The 13207-nt window shown below is 40.9% G+C and overlaps 1 protein-coding gene across 4 annotated transcripts in view; it reads left to right on the top strand.

The window, feature by feature from the left end:
- dip2ca (disco-interacting protein 2 homolog Ca) overlaps positions 1-13207 on the top strand; it is a 120179-nt gene that overhangs the window by 80653 nt on the left and 26319 nt on the right. For 2 of the 4 annotated variants that reach the window (XM_066646843.1, XM_066646842.1), the window contains exons 12-24: positions 1525-1648; positions 2263-2372; positions 3061-3163; positions 3636-3700; positions 3794-3887; positions 5105-5224; positions 5838-5952; positions 7865-8004; positions 9088-9224; positions 9861-10069; positions 10437-10551; positions 11299-11500; positions 12037-12137. In XM_066646843.1, the coding sequence (XP_066502940.1) occupies positions 1525-1648; positions 2263-2372; positions 3061-3163; positions 3636-3700; positions 3794-3887; positions 5105-5224; positions 5838-5952; positions 7865-8004; positions 9088-9224; positions 9861-10069; positions 10437-10551; positions 11299-11500; positions 12037-12137 (1635 nt within the window). Of the gene's footprint in view, positions 1-1524; positions 1649-2262; positions 2373-3060; positions 3164-3635; positions 3701-3793; positions 3888-5104; positions 5225-5837; positions 5953-7864; positions 8005-9087; positions 9225-9860; positions 10074-10436; positions 10552-11298; positions 11501-12036; positions 12147-13207 lie in introns of those variants that run through there. The other 2 variants (XM_066646844.1, XM_066646845.1) reach the window with 2 other exon arrangements.

Here is a 13207-nt window from a genome sequence, read left to right as displayed (position 1 = left end):
TTATTGGGTGTGGTTTGAAATGGTGTATCATTTCAAGAGGATTGGAATCAGATATCTTCATCATATTTTCAGTTCTTCAGTATTGGTCAAAAATGTTGGCGGCACGGTGGCTTAGTGGTTAGCACATTTGGGTGGAGTTTCCATGTTCTCCCCGTGTCTGCGTGGGTTTCCTCCCACTGTCTAAAAACATGGAGGGTAGGTGAATTGGCTTCTCTAATAACTGTCCTGGTGTGTGAGTGAATGAGTGTGTATGTGAATGAATGTCTGTATTTGTGAGTGAATGTGTGTGCGCCCAGATTTGGATTGGCACTCTGTCCTGGGTGAAACCCTAGTGCCTGATGCAGTCCTCCAGGTGGACGGTCGTTCCTGGTCGAGAGTACGCTGTGCGCGCTTGGCTGCTGCTTCTCACCAGTGTGTGTGGATTGAGCGTTCTGAGCAGTGTGGATTGTAAAGCGTCCTTGGGTGTCTAGGAAGGCACTATATACAAAAATACAAAATTATATATATAAATGTATAAATATATTTATTTTCATGGCATTTATTTATGGATGCATAGCATATATTATGGAGCATAGCATTTTATGGCGGCCCCTATGGAACATCGTGTAATTTTTTAAATTGCTTAATTAGCTCATAAGCCAAACTCTAATCTATGTTATAAATGACATGTCTATTGCCATCTGTTCTGCTTCAGGCTAAAAATTGAATCTCAATTTAATCTCAGTGCTATGGTAAAGAAATGTTTCTAGTGTGATTCAGCCCGCCTGGTCCCGTGTTTCAGCTGTTTTCTGTAAGGTAGCTTTTAGTTTGAGTGGCCTAAAGTGCTTTGAATGTCAGGTTCCTGACACCACCAACATCGAACAGATCTGACTAAGTTTCTCTAGAACAATGCACGTCCCATTAAACACTCTGAAGGACTTTGTTTACATATAATGATATCATTATGCAGGAAAATGTGGGAATATTTTAGATGTATTACTCAGAAACATAGTACTAACATCAGTAGAGTTAGAGTTACAGTGTGGACACAGTAGCAACATCGCAAGCCTATTCCAATAATTTTTAATATATTAAATTAATCAGTAATGTGTCATGATTAAAGATTCATCCAATTGATTTTGACCAAGTTGTTGGATCGTATGAATGCTTTGCTTTCTCTCATCTTATGCAGTGTATGGTTAGCACACATTTAAAAAAACAACAACTTTGAGGTCTTGTTTGCAATAAGAATTGCAAAGCGACATATTGTGCAGAACATTTGTGTCATTTTAAGGGACAGGAATTGCGATGTGGATTCAAATAAACACACATACAGACACACACACACACACACACACACACACACACATTATTTTCCAGGCTGTGTTTCTGTTTTGGAAATACAGACATTTCTCACAGCTTAAGTTCATAAATAGGCCTGGGCCGCCCCCGTGGTGTATTTCTGGCAGGTTGTGATGGATGTTTTGTACTGTGAGGCTGTGTAACGCGTGGCTCAGTTTTCTCTCTGTGTTTGGTGCTTTGCAGGATGCAGGCAGTCAGCAGATTGGTTTTCTCCTGGGCAGCTGTGGGGTGACAGTGGCTTTAACCAGTGATGCGTGCCATAAGGGGCTGCCCAAAGGACCCACCGGAGAAATACCTCAGTTCAAAGGTCAGTCCCATGCAATCAAATGCAAGAATGTGTGTAGAGAGCTGCGGAATGGAGAAATAGGAAGCCAGAACGAGCGTGTAGGAGAGCGTGATGTGTCACCAAGGCCAGAACGAGGACTCTGTGTGTTTGTGTGTGATGTGATCTCAGCCAGGACACCTGCAGTCAGCATTTTTTCCCCTCAGCTGCAGTGAGAGAAGGGTTTATAAATAGCAGATAGGTAATGAGTTTATGATATGACACTAGTGTGCTGAAAAAGAACACAAAATTCTGGATGTTCATAGAGAGAGAGAGAGAGTTGCATACAGAGAATTATTTTTAGATTAACCAATAATAAATGTGTGTGTGTGGGTTTGGGGGTGCTCTCGGTCTCAGGACCTTAGAATCTTTCTAACTTGTGCCCCGATACAGGGCCTCTTCTGCTAAACAAGTCCAGCATCATCTCATAGGAGCTATATGTGAGGGAGTTTGCCCCCCTTGCACATGAAACTTGTACTAGATACAGTCAAGCTTGGATTTTTATCAATAATTCTATAGAAATTTCTGAATTTTTCTATTTCCCCCCAATTCTTTCCTTAAAAAATGATTGATTGATTGTAATCTGTTCTTCACTGTAGGGTGGCCCAAGCTGCTTTGGTTTGTCACAGAATCGAAACACCTCTCCAAGCCACCTCGGGATTGGTTCCCTCATATCAAAGACGCAAACAATGACACCGCGTATATAGAGGTAAGAAGCCTAGAACTTGCTGCTTCACTTTAGTCCAATATCTTTCAGTCTTAGCTCTCTGGAAGGGACCTTAGATTAGGTGTCACTTCCATTCAGCCACTTTTACTGGCCACAGAGTGAATTTTTCCTCCTTCAGCCTCTGTGAATAGTCTGTATTTTCTCTTATTACTGGAACCCATGGCTGTAAGGCACTGGTTTTCCATATGCTGCTTTCTCCAGCTGCCTTAAACAGTATTAGAGAGCTCTCCTCTTGGATATTCCATATCCAAGCCCGCCTTCAGGGCAGAATAAAATCGATAGTTCCTATCAACGTGCAGGACCGGACTTGCCTTCCATTAGCAGCGTATCGCAGAGTGGCTGATGAATGATTAACGCATGCTTAATTGTGAAGTGAGGCTTGTGTCGGGGCTTTAAGATAAGATAATGGCTTTTCCTGTTAAATCACAACAAGGTAGTACAGTATGTCTCAGTGAACATGCCTGCCCCAGTCCAAGCTTATTGATCATGTGAGGCTTAAACTCTTAGACCATCCATCACAAAGACAGAGAAATCCGAGATGTATGCACTTCTATTAACAGACACTGCAAAGGCTTGGGTTTAGGTTATCTTCATTAGAAGAGCTGCTTACTGAGTCCACTATAATAATCTGCTGGTTGATACTGTGTGGCATTGTGTGTGTGATTGACAGTATAAAACCTGCAAGGATGGAAGTGTTTTGGGCGTGACGGTCATGAGAATCGCTATGCTCACACACTGCCAGGCCCTCACACAGTCCTGTGGATACACAGAGGGTGAGTTTATACAAAACACAGACAGTAAGTAAAGCATAGTGGTGGATTAGTTTGGGAATATAGAACATCTGGAGATTGTGACTAAAGGCATAATAAATTCTGATAAGTTCAAACAAATTTGAACCATCATGCCATATGCTATGGAAAATGTTTAATTGACAAGTTTCCAGAAAACCCTCATCACACCACTGAGAAGGCCAATATTTGCCTATCAAACAAATAAGTTCTGGTGGTTGTAGAGCATTGACATGGCCGTTCCAGAGCCCAGGCCTCAGCATCATTGAATGCGTTAGTCTATAATCTTCTATTAAATATATATTACACTTACATTATATTATATATTATTCCAGAAACTACTGTCGATTGTCATCAGGAAATGATCTTGCAATTAAACCATATGTGGAATCTCTCTCTCTCTCTCTTTCTCTCTCACTCTCTCGCTCTCTCTTCCACCCACGTTTCCCTGTTCCAGCTGAGACCATAGTGAATGTATTAGACTTTAAGAAGGACGTTGGCCTTTGGCATGGCATTCTGACGGTAAGTCCGACACTTGAAGGCTGATCACTATCCCACAGCCAAACGCCTCAACAGAGAAATGAGAAATGCTGACGTAACGTATGTGTCCCTCAGAGTGTGATGAACATGATGCACGTGATCAGCATTCCCTACTCCCTGATGAAGGTCAACCCGCTCTCGTGGATCCAGAAAGTCTGTCAGTACAAAGGTCTGTCCCTCTACATTTTAATTCCACTCCATATGGTAACTATAGCAATTAAATTGTTGCATTATACCATTTTTGGACGGCTCGATGAATCCCATGTTTTCTGACTAACTCTGCCGACAAAAAACAAACTTTTGTAGGTGTATTTCAAAGTTATACGGGCACTCCATGTACACAAACGTAGGCTCACAAGCACTGAAAATTCATCTGTTCATAATGTCTTATTTATGATTATATTTCCAAATTAAAGCCCAAACAAGATAACATCTGTGGCTGAAACTGGTTTTGAGGGGTTTTAATTTCCAAAGCCTGTGAAGAGTTGGTGTGTTCTCCCCTTGTCCGTGTGGGTTTCCTCCGGGTGCTCCGGTTTCCTCCCACAGTTCAAAAACACACATTGGTAGGTGGATTGGCAGCTCAAAAGTGTCCGTAAGTGTGAGTGTGTGAGTGAATGTGTGAGTGTGTCGCCCTGTGAAAGACTGGGTGTGTTGCTGCCTTGAGCCCAATGATTCCAAGTAGACTCTGAACCCACCGCGACCCTGAACTGGATAATGGTTACAGATAATGAATGAATGAATGAATGAATAATTTCCAAAGCTAATTATGTTCAGTTACGGAATATTTATACATTACATTTCAATTTTTTACTCCAGTAGTTTAGGCTAACTGTGTTTACTGACTGATCTGAGTGTCAGGTCTCAGTTATCACATCTCAGTTTTAATTAACCCCAAAAACTCTGGGTTTATTACTGTTTTAATCATAAAATTTGTTAAGATTTTAAATCAGTCTTAGTTGAGCTACCAGGAAAGCTTTGCACTTTTCTTTTATTATGTTTTATGTTTTGGGTAAGACGTCTGCTTTGACAATATATTATTAAACTAGGAGTGTCTCGTTATCGGCTATGCCATTTTAAACTGTTTGCAGTTGGAATATGCAGTTTTTTCAAATACATTTTTCAAAACCAATATCTCAAAATACATTTTACCTCTAAACCAATATTTATGAATGTGATCACTAATTTTCAGTGGATTTCCAGCATTGATATTATTGACTGATACTAATAATACGGCTAATCATCCGTATCAGTCAATATGAAAAGCCAACTAAGATATCAATCGAACCTTAATACATATCTGCTAAGGTAATAAATTCTGCTATTGTTGGATAAATCTTGTGTATGTTTGTGTGTGTTGTCTGCTTGCGTGTGTGTTTGCATGTGCAGCTAAAGTGGCGTGTGTGAAGAGCAGGGATATGCACTGGGCTCTTGTGGCCCATAGGGACCAGAGAGACATCAACCTGAGCTCACTGCGCATGCTGGTGGTGGCTGACGGATCCAACCCATGTGAGTTAATTATTCATTCGCTTCTGTCTTTCTTTTTCTGTTTTCCTATCGTCCTTCTCGCACTCTTTCACTCTTTCATTTTCTGTTTTCTTGTTGTGTCTCACTCTGTCTCTCTGCTTTCTTTGTCCCTTCTTTGTTATGTGTTTATGTATATAATAAAATATTTCAAGTTTGTCTGATTAACGCATCCTAGAGCGTCCAACAACTATGAAACACTCATGTATCCTTTATACAATGATACTATTCTGTGAAGTATTCATGCAGCATACAGAGAGGTCCTGTTCTAAATGAATGTGATTTAATTACCTGGAAGAATATTCAAATAATTTAAGGGTTGAGTTAATGCATTGCCACCTTCTCATAATGGATCGCCAGGGAGGCCCTTAGTTGGATAAAGGATTAATAGAAATGAGTATTGTACAGCAGTCCATTTTCTTAGGTGCTCCTTGCAGACTGTTGAAATGTCAGCATGTTTCAGAAAAATACTCGCTTTTGACTTTGATACAGCAATGCTGGTCCCAAGCCTGTAGTACACAGCGGAATTATTATATTGATAAGAAAGTAATGAGTTGCTCCTCTTATTCACTCTTTCTCTCTTTCTCTGCCTTTACAGGGTCTATCTCATCATGTGATGCTTTCCTGAACGTCTTCCAGAGTAAGGGGCTGAGGCCGGAGGTCATTTGTCCATGTGCTAGTTCCCCAGAGGCTCTGACTGTGGCCATAAGGAGGTAGGATATATCATGTCACTCTGTATCTCACACACTGCCAGTTTATAATCCAGTGGTTCACAAGGTGCACACACGTTTTTATGCCAGTAAAATACACCTTGTATAAACATTCATGTTTAAAATTGTAGAAACGTAAAGTAAATTTCTGCTGCAGGACTTTGGAATTTTGACACATGCTGTGTGTTATTGATCAGCTCATTGACAAGAAGCTAAACGACTGTAGGTTTACACATTGTGACACACACAGAACCAGGGTTTTTTCATCATCTGGCTGCTAAAATGCTCAAAAATGTATTTGGATTTGATGCTAACGAGGTTGGGGGATGGTTTCCTTTTCTGCCCTCCTGCTGCAATGCTTCAGAAGTTAGTGTTCTCCTTCAAGTGTGGTGAACTGCTTCAGTGTTTACTTAAAATAAGATTCTTTATGGCATTTCAAACACACATATGCTAACTCTACAACGATCCAACTCATAGCACACGTAGATTATCTTCTGGTCCATTTCTGCCCCCTAAATGATCACACTCACAGACCTTTAGTCCAACCCAGTGATTCATTATGATGCAGTTTTTTCCGTGAATCATCATCATTAGTTCTGTTGACCCAACTAACGCTGGTTCCTTCAGTTGATATTTCCCAGTTCTGCTACTGACTTAACTTTCAAAGCAGCAATGATCACAGAAAGTCCACTTTAAAATCATCTTTAAAACCTGTCTTTATGTTTTTCTCAAGTATTCAGACCATAAGGGAGCTCTTATAAGTGACACATCACCAAGCAAAGCTCTGGGTGCCTTTAATGTATTTTCCAAAACCATTTACAAGAAATAATATTTTCATAGACTGGTCCTGTAATTACGGCTGTGGAGAAGACTGACAAGTCTGTAGTGTGACCCATTCGACAAGGCATATGGTTTTTATTCTACTGGATTAGCTCTTTCTCTCTGGACATTTCTGAAGCCTGCACCCTCTTTCATGACACAGCTCAAAGGGAAAAAAACAAGGCTTTTATGAAGCCCAAACAAAAAATTTAAATAATAAAAATCTAATAAAACCTTAGATGACGGCATTGCGTGGCAGAGATGAGGATAGTCTCTATCCAGTGAGGCAGGCCATCCCAAATTCTGCTGCTGATAAATAAATTTAATGTTGTTTTTGTCATCGAGGCAATGACATCATTTTACTTCTAATTCACAGATGTAACCAGCAGGCCAGTAATGACCCCCTTAACTGTGCCCCTCTCGCTCTCTCTCTCTCTCTCTCTCTCTCTCTCTCTCTCTCTCACAGACACACACACACACACCCCAACATATGCACATACCCTTTAACACACTATTAGGTAAAAGTGCTAGAAAAGCATGTTTTTAGGGTTCATTCAGACTGGCAAGCTTTTTCATCTCCTAAACTCTCTCCTCCCTTTCCTATCCCATTCCATTTAAACTCAGACATCACACACACACACGCACACACACACACACACACACACACACACACAGAGAAAGAGTACTAATCAAACGTCTGGAAGTGCCTACTGAATTTACAGCTGTATTTACTGCTCTGGTTAAAACACATGTGTTGTTGATTCTCTTAGAGAAAATAAGTTAATCATCTACAGGGAACAAATGTAGTTTTGCACAGGGTCTTTGTATAACAATCTTAAATGTGGCATTATTTTGCACAGACCACTTTATATGCATTAAATTCATTAAATTATCTAATATTTTTCAAATGAGCATTATTTTTATTTTGCATGTGTTGACAATAAAATCTGTACTGAACCCATATATATTACTTTAGAAAATACATTTGAAGTCTAAGAACATGAGCTACTTACTTCATTGTTTAGAAGCGATTCTAACATTTCTAAAAGACCATAAAACAGTGATGTATTTTTACCACCCTGCTGTGATTGTGCAGACCCACAGATGACAGCAACCAGCCGCCGGGCAGAGGGGTCCTGTCCATGCAGGGTCTGAGCCATGGGGTGATTAGAGTGGACTCGGAAGAGCGTCTGTCCGTCCTAACAGTACAGGACGTGGGCACAGTCATGCCTGGAGGTATACACACCCACATAATTCACATGAGTCACCCACAGAGTCGTGAGCCACCCACACACACACACACACACACACACACACACACACACAGAGTTACACCCACACAGACATTCACACCCATGCAAACAAAACACACCACACTGTGATGATGTTCCTTAGTGTCCGTACAGAGTTGAGAAGCAATATTGTTTGAAGTGATCAAGGTTTTTGTACGTTACATTCAATCCTTGTTAGACAACCAATAACACAATGATAGATTGTGAGGGGCATGTAAACAATAATATTCATTGCAGTTATTGAAAGAAACAAGCCCAGCAATTTTAAATTATACAGCATTGGATCACAGAAATAATTAAGATTGATTGTTCTAGAGATTGTAAAATGTTTTGTTTGTTTCCATTGCGGTTGCTGTGTGAACATCATATAGCTATTCTACACTCTTTTAAAGGAAAATGTCTCTGAGAGCATGAGGACACTGGGTCCACCACACTGACCCAACTTCAGCTCCACTATCTAGAAACTGTGGCTGTTGCTCCACCCACAACACCAACTGGCAGAGTCAATGACTCTACCTCTTATATAAACACCATCAGAGACATATTAGTCTACTTCACTCAAAGGAAAATGTAGCTTGAGCTTCACCAGCAACAACCGATTCACAGATTCACTTACTTCGCCTTCGCTCATGTTTATTATTTAAACGTTTCATTATTAAAAATATAATTTCAACATTAGAATATTTTTTTAGATATTTGTGTATATGTTGTGGAATTTCAAACATTGCCTTTAAATTTTTCCAGTTATTCTTCTACAGCAATATCAGGGAATTCTGGGATAATTGCTTTTTACAGCATTAATACAGTACAGTAATCAAATACCTACCAAAAGACACCTTTTATCGTTTATGGATATTATCCTCAAAACAAAATATTACCCTTCTGTAAGGTGGACCACATCTGTGTCTCCTATCCTTATTGGGGCTGGTATTAGTCATAATGCTCTTCGCTTGATTTCCAGGAGTAAATTCAGGGATGTTTCTGTGTTTAACGCTTCATAAACCTGTGTATTGGTATGGCTCCCCAGCTTTGATGTGTGTTGTGAAACCGGAGGGAGTTCCGCAGCTGTGCCGAACCGATGAGATTGGAGAGCTGTGTGTTTGTTCTGTCGCCACGGGATCATCGTACTACGGGCTCTCAGGCATGACGAAAAACACCTTTGAGGTTCGCTTACCAATCTGCTGTCATTAAAAAAAACTCACGCACTCATAGCTTCAGTGTTACTGTGTTTAAACTGCACACTGAACCATTAAATGGTTTTCTGTTGTAATTTTAACACTATTGCATTACTGTTAATATTACATTACATTTATTATTATTATTCATTCATTCATTCATTCATTCATTATCTGTAACCGCTTATCCACTTCAGGGTCGCGAATTTATTATTATTATTATTATTATTTTCAGTAGAATTAAAACTCATTTTAAAGAGTATGCAGCGCCAGTCATCAACATTGGGCTTTATGACGCCCTAAAGCACTTTCAATATATGTAATGTACTGTATAAATAGCCTTGTCTTGCCCTGCTCTGTGGCTGACATTCGGAGCATGGTGATCTTAGGCTTATCAGAAGCTCTAGAGCATCTGTGGCAATTTGGTGCATTCTTTTCTATTTTCTATACAATCCATGTGCAAACAACTGAACGTCTTTTTAGACCGTGGGTGCACTTTAAAGTAAGTGAATTCACTCATTTTGAGGGGTGTTTACAGGCATACAGTAAACAAGTCTAAAATTAAAAGAGATGTCTTCCATTACGTGGAGACCATGTTAATCATATGTGCTTTGTTTGTGTTTAGGTTTTCCCTATGAATAGCGCTGGTGCTCCAATCAGCGAGTACCCCTTCACTCGGACAGGTCTGCTTGGCTTTGTGGGGCCGGGCGGCCTGGTCTTCATTGCTGGAAAGATGGATGGCCTCATGGTGGTTAGTGGGCGGAGGCATAACGCCGATGACATTGTTGCTACAGCTCTGGCTGTGGAGCCCATGAAGTTTGTGTATAGGGGCAGGTGAGTGTGTACTGCCAAATCCCACTCTCTCTCATGCGCACACACACACATTCGCAAACACACACTAAGGAGGTGCTGCTCCAGGGTGTGTGTGATATCTTGTTTGGCCAGAGCCTGTTAATAAGGTCTGCAGTTTGCACAGTGTTGCTTATGTACACAATCCGTGTGGGGAGCTGGGAACCAGGTTTTGGATTCTTCTGTTTGCTTTTAGAGAACTCAGTTTGACTTTCACCTGCGGAAATTGTCCCAGGATTGAGAACACTTGGCTTGAACATTGTACAGTATTTCTGGCTCAAAGCTTCTGCATGTATTACATTAGCCCTGTCCTCCTTTTTAAAAAGAGTATATTTGTAACTTCCTACTGCAGGATAGCTGTGTTCTCGGTAACAGTGCTTCACGATGAGCGTATTGTGGTGGTAGCTGAGCAGAGACCTGACTCCACTGAGGAGGACAGCTTCCAGTGGATGAGCAGAGTGTTACAGGTAATTCTTCGCTTAATTTCTTCATATATCTGTTGCGTCGATTGCCTTCTTCGACATATTAGTAATCTGGAGGCATAAAGAACAACGTTCTTTATAGCACTACACAGTACACTTTTATACAAGAACATACTAAATTTTGTCCAAATACATTCCTAATTTTGTAGCGTCTTCCATTTTAGCTGATTATCTGAACAATCCCCTTGGACCACCTTAAACCAAGATTAAATACTGGACCTTTGAGCTAAAGCCAGGTTCACACATTTATGAGCTAGCACCACCCTGTTCCAGGTTAAAGCTCGGCTGGAGATGTGGCCTTTCTGCTATGAACTCACTCACCCCTGCCACTACAGAAGTCCAGCACTACCCTTCAGATTCAATTAGAGCTCGGTTTATGGCTGAGCTGCTCCAGCCTGTGCATCAGCATGTTCTTAAGAGCCTGTCACACACACCAAGCTAAAAACAAACCCCACTACCACATCGCAAATGCTGACGTTCCCTCGTTTTTTGTGCAGGCTCCATTTATTTGCAGGTCATTAATCTTGTAAGTACAGTATTTATTCCTTGTCTGTGTATTTGTGTTTTGTAATTTTCCACGGTGCTCCATGGTAAAGGTCAGTCGCTGCGGCTCAACTGCTTTGCTCTCAGCATGCAGTCCTTCTCCAGTCCACTCTGATGCGGCGCGCTTATTCTGTGCTTATTTTTAATCTTTCTTGCCCTCTGACGCTCTGATGCGGCCCTTGTCTGCAGGCCATAGATAGCATCCACAATGTGGGAGTGTTTTGCCTTGCGCTGGTCCCTGCCAACACCCTCCCCAAGACGCCCCTAGGAGGGATCCATCTCTCAGAGACCAAACAGCTGTTCCTGGAGGGCTCGCTCCACCCCTGCAACGTCCTCATGTGCCCCCATACCTGCGTCACCAATCTGCCCAAACCCAGGCAGAAACAGCCAGGTGGGCCCCCTCTGACTCAAGCAAATTCAAATTTACATAGAACGATTTTAAGAGGTAAACGTTTTTACAGAAATTTGGAAAATTCTACAAATTACCTTCTAACAATAATACAAGTTCATAACAATATAACCATAAGTTTTATGTTCAACCAGCATTCATAAACCTACATGAATTGTTTGCAATAATAGCTTCAAAGCAGATTTCAGACAGTACATTTTTCTTTGTTGATTGGGGAAATAATAGCAAAAAAAAAAAAAAAAGATTTTATTAGTGTTTTATTTTTTAGCTTTTATGTGAACTATTGCTTAGATCAGATTAGAATGGTGTGTGTGTGTGGGCAGGTGGGAGAGTTTTTGAAATAATTAGTGTGCAACATTTGTTTGTGACTCAGGAACGTTGAAGAATTTGCATATGGATGTGTTTCAGAGAGAGACTGACAAGAGAAGCATCTGTTTTGTCCTTTGAAGTGTCTCTGTGTGTATGTGTGTGTGCGCGCTATGACCTACTATAACCTCTTCCCCCTTGCCTCTGTGTAGAGATCGGACCTGCTTCAGTGATGGTGGGGAACCTGGTGTCGGGAAAGCGAATCGCCCAGGCCAGCGGCCGAGACCTGGGCCAGATCGAAGACAATGATCAGGCAAGAAAGGTGTGTGTGTGGCACCATGGGGCCCGATTTTCTTTCATCCATCCATTCATTCATTCATTCATTCACATACCCATCCCTCCACATATCCATCCATCTATATATACACATTAGCATTCCGTATTCCTTGCACAAACCAAAACATTTGCATTCTATATTCTAGAGAAAAGTGATGAATCAGATCTGTTCACAGTGGTGGTGCTAGGAACAAGAGATGACTGAGACACTTAATTCAGGGATTTTTTTGCCTAACCGAATTGCAGTGTATCCGATGGGACAATGGTCATGTAGACAAAATATATACACATAGAAAATGGAGATCTGGAGAAATGGAGAAAGTTGAGTTTTTAAAAGTGTCCTATAGAATTAAACTAAAATATTTTCTTTTAAAAAGCAAATCATTGGGAATGGAGCTAGAACACCCCCCCCTCCCCCCAGGACACTTAATTTGGGGTAAACCTGATTTAACAGGAAGTTATTATGTGAAATGGCTATGAATCTGTATTCATACATGTAGAATTCCAGAATTTAGTTGGAGCATTGCTTATTAGTGCTGCGTTTGTGTTGTTTTGTCATCTATGGTTTTTTCGATCTCTGTAATCTCCATATTTTAACATAAAAAATCTTTAAAAAATTGTTATACAACCACTTTTTAATATCATCGTTTTCATTTTGGCCTCCCTGACACTCTCTCAGTGTTCTGATTTGTGGGGCTGAAGCATTTGTCAGTGTCCAGCCTCACTTATCATGAGGATAAGCAAGCACCCCCTCCTTAACACCCCCCGTTGCTCCATAATTACTGTGATAAGATAGATAACCGTGTCTTGTTATGACTGCTAGATTTTGGACGGCCTGTGCCGCAGTCATTTTTCATCTTTCTGCTTTTAGGGGAGGCTGGAGGCTCATTTAATTCTTACTACATATTTATCTCTGCAATCAATAACTGTCATAGCTGGGAGTCTGCAGAGAGCGCAGTCCCAAGAGCCGGGAGACCTCGGGGGTCTGGTAAAGCTCTGTAATATCACAGACTTGCACACGTGGAGAGTTTTATTTTGGATTAACAC

This window comes from Hoplias malabaricus, chromosome 1, assembly GCF_029633855.1.
Source record: "Hoplias malabaricus isolate fHopMal1 chromosome 1, fHopMal1.hap1, whole genome shotgun sequence".
NCBI classification, from domain to species: domain Eukaryota; kingdom Metazoa; phylum Chordata; class Actinopteri; order Characiformes; family Erythrinidae; genus Hoplias; species Hoplias malabaricus.
The sequence above is the reverse complement of the archived record's forward strand: the minus strand, read 5'-3'. Positions and strand labels throughout refer to the sequence as shown.